The sequence below is a fragment of the Ctenopharyngodon idella genome, chromosome 20 (genome assembly GCF_019924925.1).
Source record: "Ctenopharyngodon idella isolate HZGC_01 chromosome 20, HZGC01, whole genome shotgun sequence".
NCBI classification, from domain to species: domain Eukaryota; kingdom Metazoa; phylum Chordata; class Actinopteri; order Cypriniformes; family Xenocyprididae; genus Ctenopharyngodon; species Ctenopharyngodon idella.
The window spans coordinates 28,733,651-28,746,526 of NC_067239.1; the positions used below are offsets into that span (position 1 = coordinate 28,733,651).

Consider the following 12,876-nt stretch of genomic DNA (forward strand, 5'->3'; position numbering starts at 1 on the left):
GGTGGCCCTCCAGGAGCAGGATTCTGGCCTAAGTCTTAGAACAGTAAGACAAAATGAGGGATGTAAAATGAGCATTTGCTCATTTTATTAATTTTTGTTACACACATGCACACACACCAATTATGTTAAAAAGTCTGAGTTGAATAAAAAGCTTTAAAACTGATTTTTTGTTATCCCTACTTCATTATGTTACATCTCACCCCAGGGTCTGTTACAACTAACCCGGACTATGGGGTGAATTGTAACATTTCACTCCCCATGTTTTAACTAATCCACGCATTTTCTGATTGTGCTGCAGATATAATAGCTATGTCATTTAATAACTGACACTTGTAACTAGTTTTAAGCACATTTTGAACGCACTGGTTTAAAAAAAAACTTCAAAATGTTGCAACCATCCCCGGTCTTCCCCTAATAGACTTCTCATGTTTCTGAACGCACGCGGAAGATTGAACAGAAATCACGTGACTCAGGCGTCAAGAAATCAGCTGAGGGCTCGGAGTTTCACTCAGGAAATACAGGTAAACTGTACAACGAAAGTATATATCAAAGTAAAAGACGTGTCATTGTACACAGTGCAAGTGTGTTGACTAATTAAGAATGATTTTACGGGAAAAGTCTGTGATTAAATGTACAAGCGTCGCTGATTATGAAGTTCATTCAATGTGAAAGTTTTTGACAGCGCGTGATCTGAACATTTATTTAACACAATACGACACGTTCATATTCCTGACCATTCTTGGTGTATGTTTGGTGTGTGTCAGTAAAGTAAAAATAAAAACCGTCTGATTTTGTATATTAATGTGTTAGTGAGTTTGGGCGCTGTGATTTCCGCATTCTTTCGTTTTACAGGTGCAGAGGTCGGTAAACATTACTCAACTAGTTAGCCTGCTAACGTATAAGCAACACTACTCCAGCATTTTTCGTATCATTATCGAACTATTAGGAGGTGTTTCAGTAAAGCGAGGCACGTAGTCACACTATATGGGGCAAGTTGTCACAATTGGAACCATGGAGTAGCACATTATTGGCTTTACAAGGGAAAAAACCAACAGTAAAATCATCACAAAATAGAAAACTTTTTTTCTGGCCTTCAAATTCAGGGTGATTGGGACACTTTTTACCATTGAGATGACTTGGGAAAGTGTCTCAATCAACCTGAATTCACCCTAGTATGAATAATAATTTGTATAAAATAATAACATTTACAACAAGTGACAACTTGCCCTGATATGACATTTCTGAAAAAAATATGAAACGTTTTCTGTTAAATCCTTCATTATATAATATCAGACTATATAATAAAGAGAGAATATATTAATATTTTAATGATATTGGAGAACAGAATTCACAAAAAATATTTTAAAATCAACAAACATTATTTAAAATCAACAACATACATATAGGTCTATGAAAAAAATGATATATTATGTAATGTTTTATAGATATAAAAAAAAACTGCTATATACATACACAAAGAGAGGTCTGAGAGTAAATGTGATTTAATATCTATAATCTTTCTAGGTTTGGTGATTCTTTGATCTCCATCATGTCTGGGTCAAGCGGAGCTGATGCAAATTTGCTGGCACAGTCTATAAGTTCAAATATTCAGAGAATAACACTGCTGAGTGAGTCAGTTTTACTCTACCTCCTTATTTATGTGATGTGTGGACTGTTTGAACCACTAATTTGGTCAGATACATAACCATCCATTTTGTCCTGAAAACAAACTTGAAGGTTACTGGGGTTCAGTCCTTCTTAAACTATGTCTAGACTAGTCTTTACTTGTGTCTTTAACCCTGCCAGAATGTTTAGTTGTCCTGTTTCTACTGTCACAATTTCAGTTCCTTGTGCAGTTAGCATGCATTGCACATAAATGTCCTCATATTTACATAATGCAATTTAATGAGAAAAGTCACATCTACAAACCACAACATGTAAAATCAAGTATAAGGGGAATCGATAATAAATGGATGCTTATGAAAAACCATAATGTACACTTTTACATAACCCCATAGCACGAGAGATGTGCTTAGTCGTTATCTAGTTTGTTTAGGTCTTGCCTTTGTTTTTACCAGCTAATGAAATCCAGCAGATGATGAGACATTTTGGAACAGCACAAGACACGACTGTCCTGCGACAAACATTGTGAGTCGAATGCAAGCGGCTAGTTAAGTTCCCTTTAATTTATCACACATAAAATAAATAGATAAACAGTTATATATGTAAATGCAAATATATTTGTTTGTATTTGTCAAAACACACAGACAGGAGAAACAGCAGAGTGTCAATCATCTCGCTAAAGTGACAGATAAATACATGAAAGATTTCAGCTCTTTACCTGTGACCACAGAACAGGTACAGAAATCATACTGTCCCACCATATTACCTCATATTTCACCACATATACATACAATAATTCCCATGAAAGCACTTAAATAGACTTAAACTAGTATGAATTTGTATATGGTGGAACATTCAGCGTCCAGAACTTTCTGATTTAGAAGTAAAGAAATACAAATATTTAGTGTTGGGACAGGGCTTAAACATTGACATATGACATTATTTAACTGATAGGGACAGTGCACCCCAAATATGAAAATTCTGTCATCATTTACTCACCCTGATGCCGTTCCAAACCTGTATGACTTTATTTATTCTGTGGAACACAAAGGAAGATATTTTGAAGAATGTTGATAACTAAATGGTTTTGGTTCCCATTGACTTTACCAAATTTTCATTTTCGGGTGAACTATCCCTTTCACAGTACTGTTCAAATGTGACATTCCTCTGTTCTCACACAGCGGCAAAGAAAAATCCAACGAGAACGTCTGATAAATGAATTCTCCAATGCACTGGGCGTTTTCCAGAAAATTCAGCGAGAGGTAGCAAAGAAAGAGAAGGAGTTTGTGGCACGTGTCCGTGCGAGCTCAAGAATTTCTGTAAGTTTCATCTGGTACAATTGTAGTGAAAGAATTACATAAATTGATATTATCTACCCAACTGAAGGTTAACTCCAAAGTTTTTTCTAAGTAATAAATGGTGGCATATTAGCAGCATGTTATGTTTTTCTTACAATTCTGTTTCTGTCCACAGACTGGTGATCCAGATGATAGCACTGGAGGATTTTTGTCACCCTTTCAAAGGTTAGACACTTTAAGATGCCAAGTAGACGACGCTAAGCATAGGTGTAAACGGGGTCTAAAACATTTTGAGCTTGTTCACTTTTGACCTCTTTCAGAGGTAGTCGAAAACGCATTCAACCGGATTGCTTTCGTAGTGTAGATGCTCATGTGGTTGAATGTGTTCAAACAGATACACAAGACCACCCACTTTCCACCTACTGACCTAATGCATAAACATTATGGGAAGTGCTCTAGCCAGACGGGATTTAAACTTTGTCGGCTGAAAATCCAAGTTTGGTTTGAAGGCGAAAAATGTAGGAAGCACAATGTTCTCTCAACATTTCTGATTTTTAACACACACTCATCACAGTGTTCGACATGGTTTTGCTGCTATCAGAGCAGAGACGAAAGCTTCTGCTCTCCGTGTGTTATCCTATCGTATCTGGTCGCGTTCATATGGAAATTGAGTGAGCTTATGTCGTCCATTAGATCAAAAGATCTGGAAAAAGCCCCTACATATATCCGCCCATAGACCCTCCCCTCGAAGAAATCAGGACGGAAGTGGTTGAAAGGGGACAAAAGAGACGGATTAAAACACCAGGTGTAAACGGGAATGTGTCTCCCTCGTCCACTTGTGATCCGATTGACCAAAACACATCTTAATACCAGGTGTAAACAGGGCCAAAGAACATCTCTGCTGACCTGTCACATTTATGCATAAAAAATAAATACAAGTGTGTTTTCAACTGTCTGTCTGTGTGTTTTTAGTGATACTCAGGCTCAAACTCAGAGATATGAGGAGAACATCACAGAAGAAGATCTGCAGCTCATTCAGGAGAGAGAATCAGCAATCAGACAGCTGGAGGTGAGACTCATTTAAGACGACAAAGACGAACTAATCTTACAAGTTACAAGCATTGTGCTAATGTAATGCTTTTTGAATGTTTTTTTTTTTGTGTGTGTGTGTGTGTGCAAAGATTAGGCCTTTGTAAATCACACTCTCTTGTTTTTCAGTCGGACATCACAGGCATTAATGAAATCTTCAGAGATCTGGGCATGATGGTACATGAACAGGGAGACATGATTGGTAAGATCTCATAGAGATTTAAAGCATTAGTTCACTTTGAAATGAAAATGACCCCAAGCTTTACTCACCCTCAAGCCATCCTAGGTGTATATGACTTTCTTGTTTCTGACGAAGACAATCGGAGAAATATTAATAAATATCCTGACGCATCCGAGCTTTATAATGGCAGTAATGGGCTACCAAACGAGTATGAGCTGAAGAAAGTGTCTCCATCCACTTCCATCCATCATAAACATATTCCACGTGGCTCCAGGGGGTTAATAAAGGCCTTCTGAAGCAAAGCGGTGCATTTATGTAATAAAAAAAAAATCCATATTTAACAAGTTATGAAGTAAAATATAAAGCTCCTGTAAGTTGAATAGGGAAGGCATAGGACGTACAGCGTAAGCTTTTTGAAGAATGCGGAAGGCAGTCTAACGGAAGCTTTATATTTTACTTCGTAACTTGTTAAATATGGATATTTTTTTTTACACAAACGCATCACTTCGCTTCAGAAAGCCTTTATTAACCCTACAGAGCTGCGTGAAATATGTTTATTATGGATGGATGCGTCAGGATATTTATTAATATTTCTCCGATTGTCTTTGTCAGAAACAAGGAAGTCATTTACACCTAAGGATGGCTTGAGGGTAAGTAAAGCTTGGGGTAATTTTCATTTGAAAGTGAACTAATCCTTTAACTAGATTTTTACACTTTCGAAATTGAGTGGCAACCCACATTATGTTAGGATATATGAGAAGGTTGCCAGAGCGTTGCTAACTAGCCCAAGTCAAAAGTTTTCACCCCCAAATCTATATTAGTACCATATGCTGTCTTCGAAATAGTGAGTTCAAATAAACTGCTTCAAAAGTTTGCTGTTGGACACTCGAGTTAGGAAGACAGCATTCATATCACTAAACAAACTGAACACTGATGTCTAACCAACTTGGCTCACACCAAATGCTCTGATGTATCCTTTAATTGTTGAAAAGTAAACAGTCCTGTGACTAATGAGCCACAATCTTGTGGACAGTAAATAAATCTCTGCTTCAGTCAGGGTTAGTATTATTTCCCAGATCTCTACAGCATGTCTATTAACAGGATACTGCCTACGATTTTAGGAAATTGTAATTTTTATAACAATATTTTGCCTCTTTTTCCTAAATAATTGCACCTAACAGAGCTTGCATAGCATATCTGACAGATCCAGGCCTGAAGACTTAAAAAGAATAATATATATATATATATGTAATATAAGCATAATAATTATTAAAAATATTTATACATTTAAAATAAAATAATATCTGTGGTGTTTTGTTTAGACTTGGCTCTGAGGGAATGTGTGTTTAGTGATGAAACTCTTAACAGGAAAGAGCAATTAAAGGTGTTAAAAGGAAAAGCAGATGCTGATAATGAAGACCTGCGAGGCTTCACACACACCAGCTCACTGGGACTGTTTGTTCAAGCACTACTTTTAATGATAAGAACTTTTAATGATAAGACATGAGCTGTTAGCAAGCACCTATTGGTGTTGTTTACATATGTGATATTTCATCAAATTTACAACAGTTTGCATCATTGTTTGTGCTGCCCACCAAAACTTTGAGATGCATACCTGAATGGATGATGAAATATTGCTCGCTAAGGGATTTTGAATGAAGTTCTGAGGATCTGAAGGACTGTGCATTATCCATAATCAACATTTTTGTTTTAAACAGAATAATAATTTTTTGATGAAAATAACAGGAAGAATATTTGATTAGTTCTCTGTGCAAAACAGTAGGAAAAAAATTCATTCTGTGTTTAACTCTGAATTTTTTTTATCTCCATCCTGTTTTGCAGACAGTATAGAGGCCAATGTATCAAACGCAGAGGTCTATGTGGAGTCAGCCACACAACAGCTGAATAGTGCAGCAGGTTACCAGGTACATCATGTACTCACCCTCTCGCTATTTCAAACCTGTATCACTTTGTTTCTAATGTGGAACACAATAGGCCAAATTTTGTCGAATGAAAGTAGATGGACGCTGTCAAGCTCCAAAAAGGACAAAAAAAGCACCATGAAAATTCCAATTCTTCACAATAGCTTTTAATTCATACAATAGCTTTGTGAGAAACAGATGCAAATGTAAGTTGTAACTTGAAAGCTTGTACTTGTATGGCCTACGTTTATGCTAATTTTATGCTATTTTTACCGTTTTATTGTATTATATTGAAGCTCAAGTAAATTACATTAATGCATTCATTTTTATTTTTTATTAAATTACTATTTAATTAAAAAAAATTAAATTGCTAAATTAATTAAACATACTGTTTTACTGAAATGTAAATTGACTATTATTATTATTATTTCTTCGGCTCCCTGTAGACATCATTCCGCAAGAAGATTTTCATCTTCATCATTGTTCTGGTTGTGGTGGCTGTTGTTATTGGTTTGATTGTCTACGCTTCTGTGAAAAAATGAGTGTTTGTCAACTCTATCTGAAGGCCCAATGTTTGCACTGGCATGTTTTTAATGAGTTACGAAGTTTTGTCACCAAGTGAAGCTGCCTTGACTTAAGATATTGTCATTAATGGAATCTTTAATAACAGTTCAACTCTATAAACAGCACCTTTGGTGTGCAATCCATTACAACAGGAAATTATTTCAACTCATGTTTTTAAAGCACTGTGTTACAACATTCCACAGAGACTGTATATAGAGTTTAACCTAGAAAATGATTTTAATATTGCTACTGTTAACCAATTATCATTCCACTCTGCGCATCTTCCACCCATCTGATTTGTTGTAGAAGCAAGCATTCCTTATAGTAAAATGCCCTAAATATGAGATTTCAATGGTTGAAAATGTCATTCAGTATAAAGCTGCTGCTTTAAAGAAGTACAGTATAAGAGCACTATACTTTTAAACTGCTCTCAAACACTTTATTTGAAGAAAGACTCTGAGAATACACTGCAGGTCAAAACATTAGACACTAGAATCCATTTCTCATCATCCATAGTGAGCAAATCTGGAATGTAGACAAAAAAGGAGTGTAAGAAAGTTTTCTTTAGTTGAACATTATGAACACTACATAATTCCCATATTTCCATTTGTTGTTTCATAGTTATAATGACCTTACTATTAATCTAAAATGTATAAAATAGTAATAAAGATTGAGTAGATGTGCCTAAACTTTTGACTGGTAAGGTCAGATTCACTCAGGTCCAAAAACTATATACGTAATATAAATATATATATATATATAAGGCTATCGATTTAATGTGTTAATTTAATTAATTATGGGAATAAAATTTGTCCAGAATAGCATGAGTGCAAATGTGATATGGATTTTATACAACAGTTCAATAAATAAAGTTAATATTGTTTTATATTTTGGACAAAATATTGTCTGTTTTCTATGGAAGCTTGTTTCTGCCACGGAATAAAATTATTAAAAAGATAATTGCGACTTTTTGTCTCACAATTCTGACTTTTTTTCTCACAATTGTGAGTTATAAAGTCATAATTGTGGAATATAAAGTCCAATTCGGAGGGAAAAAATTTTGACATTGACAATTGCGAGTTTATATCATGCAATTCTGAAAAAAAGTCAGAATTGAAAGATGCAAACTTAAAATTGTAAGAAAAAAAGTCGCAATTACCTTCTTTATTTTTATTCAGTGCTGGAAACAAGCTTCCACAGTTTTGTTATTGTCTCAATTTTGCCAACAAAAATATTACCTGTAAAGTGTTTCATTTCTGAATGAATCCACGTTTTGAGCAAATTAGTCAGGTGAACCAATTATTCAAAGCACCATTCATAAAGAGAACCATTTACTTCATTCCTGAATGAATCAGCCATTTGAATTAATCGAATTTATGAATGACTCAATGACTTACTCATTTAGAAGTTTACTGCCAACTACTGGCAGTTTTAGTTTCAATTTCATATTTTGGGGATAGTTTGCACAAAATTTGAAAATTCTTTTTATTTACATTTCCTCATGTCGTTTCAAACCTGTATGACTTTCTTTCTTTTGCGGAACATAAGAGAAGATCTTTTGAAGAATGTTGGTAACCAAACTGTTTTGGTCTGTAAATATATCTAAATACCAATTCAGATGCAGCTTCTGAAAAAAAAAAATAAATAAATAAATAAAAAATTTAAAAACAATCATGGTCGTTGTAACCTAAACTTTTATGTGTAATAAATTCAATGTTGAATCAAATAAAATATTTCTTTCCAAAGCTATTTTTTGTAATGTCTATTTGATGCTTTTCTCATTTAACACAATAATGACTTTAAATTATCTTTTAGAAGTAATTCCTCGATTATTTTTATTATTCGTGATTGATTTGTGATTAATTAGATTAATTAATCTGCACATCATGTAATAAATTGGATTCAAAATTTTAATAGCTTGACAGCCCTAATATATATATATATATAAGTAGGATTATACATGTATGTGAATCTCAAGAACAATGAAAATTTTATGAATTACAGAAATGTATGTTCAGTTCATTATATTCCCCTAAAAAGTCTCTCATATCCAGGAGAATGTAAAGCTACTGCTGATTATATTTAGATGAATTCTTAATGCATGTTGTGTTTCCCATTTAATTTTAATTTTATTCATCATTAGCCATATCTCACTGTGCCAAAATGTCTATGTAAAATTATCCTGAATGATTTACAACTTCAACAAACCAGCAATGTCACTACATTTTTGTCTGTTTCTGTGATATTGTTTTATACAAATGCTATAACCTAAAAAGAGTACAAAGTGTTGAACAGAGGGAGCTAAATCAGGTTTATCCAGTTGACTCGTTGTGACAGGAAATAACCACTAGATGGAGACATTATCAAATGAGGAGTTGCATATTCAGCTCAGCTCTAATGACAAGACAGTTCACCTTTGACCTGCTCACACACAGGGTTGCTTTCCATAACTTACTAAAATGAGTAACAAATACAAAATGCTTACTAAAGAGCTGCCTAATTAATTTAATTTAAAAATATATATAAATATGTAACTAATGTAGAATCAACCTTTTCCCAAAAGCTGAAATGCTGCTGAGGGGATAAATGAAGACAAAGATTATGTGGTTAATCCAGAGGTGTTTGTTTATTTCTTTTAATTCTGAAATGACAGCAAAACTCAATTTGGGATCTGAGTAAAGTAAGCTATTGCAAAGATAAACGTTCAAAAAGAGACAATACATGTCCATAACATTAACACAAACTTAATACACGGCTCTCTGGAATAACTGTACATTTGTGCCTCTTTAGTGTCACTGGTCTCTTCTCAAATTCTTCTCAAACTGCTTTGGATAAAAGTGCCAGATAAATATATATTTGGTTACTTATATATTTGAAACAATATGTATTGTGAAAAGCGCTATATAAATGAAGATGACTTGATTTGACTTGACCGAGATCAGATTAATACTGTGGAAACTACAAAGTGGAAAGTAGTTTTTCATTTAAAAGTTGGAAACACTTGTGCATTGAGTTTGAAATTTAGGATATAATGATGAAATAATGAAAAAAGTGATAGTGAATATGAGCAAAGATGAACTCCCAGCAGAAGTCGAGGGGAGGGGACGTTTATGTGTATAAAAATCAGCTAAACGTGTTTGCCAAAGTTGGTGTCATCCACCTTACTGGGAACAATGCAAACACTTTACACTGAGGATCGAATGAGACACTCACTCAGCTGGAAATACCATTATTAGATTATTATTCTTTTTTTTTTTTTCATACAATACAAGACTTGATATCTCTCCAAAGTACTTAATATTATCATGAATCTCACAGCAGTGAACCAATCTGATGGCTGTCAGGAATATTTCTGTCCAGAGAGATCTGTTTCTTTATCTGTCTATGTGATTCTGTATGTGGCCGCAGCAGCTGTGGCTCTTCTGACCGTGTGTGGAAACCTGCTGGTCATCATCTCTGTTAGTCACTTCAAGCAGCTCCACACACCTGCTAACATCCTCATCCTCTCTTTGGCTGTGTCTGATCTGCTGGTCGGAGTTTTTGTGATGCCACTTCATCTATCTTGGCTCATCGAGTCATGTTGGATTTCTGGACCGGTCATGTGCTCGGCTTTCAATTTTGTGACTTTTCAAGCAACAAGTGTGTCTGTTCACACTGTGGCTCTAATCGCAGTTGATCGGTTTTTGGCTTTACGCTCACCTTTTGTTTACTCTGAGAAAATCTCACCCAATGTGATCTGCATTGCTACTTTATTTAACTGGCTGTTTTCACTCTTTTATAACATCACTCTTCTCTTCATTAATGGAAACTTCACTGATGTCACATGTCCAGGAGAATGTCTTTATATTGTAGATGAGGTTTCATCCCTCATTGATCTCCTGGTTGTGTTTCTTGTGCCATGTACACTCATCATAATATTATACACTCATGTTTTTGTCATTGCTAAGAAACATGTGACTGCTATAAGAGCCCTTCAGGTTCACAACAGCACCTCTAAAAACAGAGTCAGTGACAAATCAGAGCGAAAAGCTGCATTAGCTCTGGGGATTCTGGTCTTTGTGTTTCTTTTGTGTTTACTGCCATATTACATTTTTTCTTTAACAAATTTCTTAAGAGATGACTCATTTTCTAATGTTATCAACAGTGTTTTGATTCTCTTTTACCTTAATTCCTCTATCAATCCACTTATTTACGCTATGTTATACCCGTGGTTTAAGAAAAGTTTAAAAATAATTCTAACTCTTAAAGTATTCAACACAGACTCCTCTCTGATGAATGTGCTCTCTTTAAGCTCTTAATATGGAATCATGTCAAACAAATGTTTCCTTTTTTGCTTTTTAATTGTTTTAGTTTTTCGTGATGTTCTTTTCATCATTATTGATAAAATATGATTATTCTTATTTTTTGATGAATAAAACCAGGCGTGTTATACAAGAAGCATGACTTTATTATCTGCACAAAGTTTATTATCTGCACTGACGCTGATTATACATGCTGAATTGGCCTAAAAACGGTGCACTGGGAAAACTTAGTCGGCCAATGCTTAAAAACGGTCCGACGTTGCCCGACGGCCAATCGTTGGCTTGGTGTGTCCCGGGCTTTTGGCTGTCATCCTCATAATGGAATATGTCAGATAAGACATCTATAGGTCATACTGTAGGTTTGGCTTTTTACAGAAAGCAGACTATACAAACTATACAAATGCAAAGTTATATGCACATACAGAAATGTATAATTCTGCAATCTCTATGTCTCTCACCTCAAGGCTAAAACACTCAAACATTTCCATTGTTGATAAGTTGTTCTTGTTTAAAGAGTGTTTATAGTGTGTTTTGCCTAAAGTGAATAAAAACTTCCACACTGGAGTTTTACGAATGTATGTAAAATTCATTCTTCTACAGCATTTATTTGTTTTATACAGTATAAGAATACATACATTTTAATGTGTAGGCCTATTTAAATGACACTTCATTTCATAAAATCATTTTAAAAGTACAAAACATATGGACACTTAAAGGGTTAGTTCACCCAAAAATGAAAATGTCATTAATTACAGAACACAAATTAAGATATTTTTGATAAAATCTGATGGCTCAGTGAGGCCTCTATTGCCAGCAAGATAATTAACGCTTTCAGATGCCCAGAAAGCTACTAAAGACATATTTAAAACAGTTCATGTGACTACAGTGGTTCAACCTTAATGTTATAAAGCGACAAGAATACTTTTTGTGCACCAAAATAATGACTTTATTCAACAATATCTAGTGATGGGCGATTTCAAAGCCATGAAGCTTTGAAGCTTTACGAATCTTTTGTTTTGAATCAGTGGTTCGGAGCGTGTGTCAAACTGCCAAAGTCACATCCCCCAGTGGTGAACCATTGAAATTTTGAAACAATTATGATGTAAAAAAAAAAGCCTCGTTTACTGAAATCACGTGACTTTAGCAGTTTTATACACGCTCCAAACCACTGATTCAAAACAAAAGATTTGTAAAGCTTCGAAGCTTCATGAAGCAGTGTTTTGAAATCACCCATCACTAGATATTGTTGAATGAAGTCATTATTTTGGCACACAAAAAGTATTCTTGTCTCTTCATAACATTAAGGTTGAACCACTGTAGTCAATGAACTGTTTTAAATATCTCTTTAATAGATAACACTCTGAAAGTGTTAATTATCTTGCTGGCAATGGAGGCCTCACTGACCCATCGGATTTTATCAAAAATATCTTAATTTGTGTTCTGAAGATGAACGAAGGTCTTATGGGTGTAGAACGACATGACGGTGAGTAATTAATGACAAATTTTCATTTTTGGGTGAATTAACTCCTTAACAGCTTAAAGCCGAGGACAGTCAGGCTGCATGCTGTCATGTGTTTCTATACATATGACCAACTAAGTTAACCAATAATAGTTTAGCTGGTTAGCGTGGTCTAGTTAGCCCCTGCTGGTAGATGCCGTAACTACACCATCAAGATGCGAAGAGTGGGTTTAATTCACAAATAATTGCATGTATTATTCGCACTCACAGGAACCATTTTTCACAGAATAATTCCCGCCATATTCAGGCACGAAAACACATGAAGTTGTTTGCTACTGTCACATACATCTTCTGTTTTTGCTTAGTTTCATTGTGTTTTAGTTCTGTTTTCTCTGTTCCTGATTTCCTTGTGTGACCTAGTTTCCTAGTGTGTGCCAGT

At 34.8% G+C, this 12,876-nt stretch overlaps 2 protein-coding genes across 2 annotated transcripts; both read left to right on the plus strand.

Moving 5' to 3' along the window:
* Positions 1 to 429: 429 nt before the first annotated feature.
* stx7l (syntaxin 7-like) lies at positions 430 to 8,426 on the plus strand. The gene is made up of 10 exons (XM_051875537.1): positions 430 to 521; positions 1,525 to 1,628; positions 2,079 to 2,148; positions 2,268 to 2,358; positions 2,805 to 2,942; positions 3,097 to 3,146; positions 3,894 to 3,990; positions 4,140 to 4,212; positions 6,034 to 6,116; positions 6,560 to 8,426. The coding sequence occupies exons 2-10, from the start codon at positions 1,550 to 1,552 to the stop codon at positions 6,653 to 6,655; spliced, it is 777 nt and encodes a 258-aa protein (XP_051731497.1). The 5' UTR covers positions 430 to 521; positions 1,525 to 1,549; the 3' UTR covers positions 6,656 to 8,426.
* A 128-nt stretch (positions 8,427 to 8,554) lies between these two features.
* LOC127502555 (trace amine-associated receptor 13c-like) lies at positions 8,555 to 11,628 on the plus strand. The gene has a single exon (XM_051875536.1). The coding sequence runs from the start codon at positions 9,983 to 9,985 to the stop codon at positions 10,973 to 10,975; it is 993 nt and encodes a 330-aa protein (XP_051731496.1). The 5' UTR covers positions 8,555 to 9,982; the 3' UTR covers positions 10,976 to 11,628.
* Positions 11,629 to 12,876: the final 1,248 nt, after the last annotated feature.

Bases quoted from the DNA above. Each gene is read 5' to 3' on its own strand.
- stx7l (XM_051875537.1), top strand. From the start codon at position 1,550: ATGTCTGGGTCAAGCGGAGCTGATGCAAATTTGCTGGCACAGTCTATA. The intron at 2,359-2,804 runs GTACAGAAATCA...GTTCTCACACAG, and splicing joins TACCTGTGACCACAGAACAG to CGGCAAAGAAAAATCCAACG. The intron at 6,117-6,559 runs GTACATCATGTA...GGCTCCCTGTAG, and splicing joins ATAGTGCAGCAGGTTACCAG to ACATCATTCCGCAAGAAGAT.
- LOC127502555 (XM_051875536.1), top strand. From the start codon at position 9,983: ATGAATCTCACAGCAGTGAACCAATCTGATGGCTGTCAGGAATATTTC.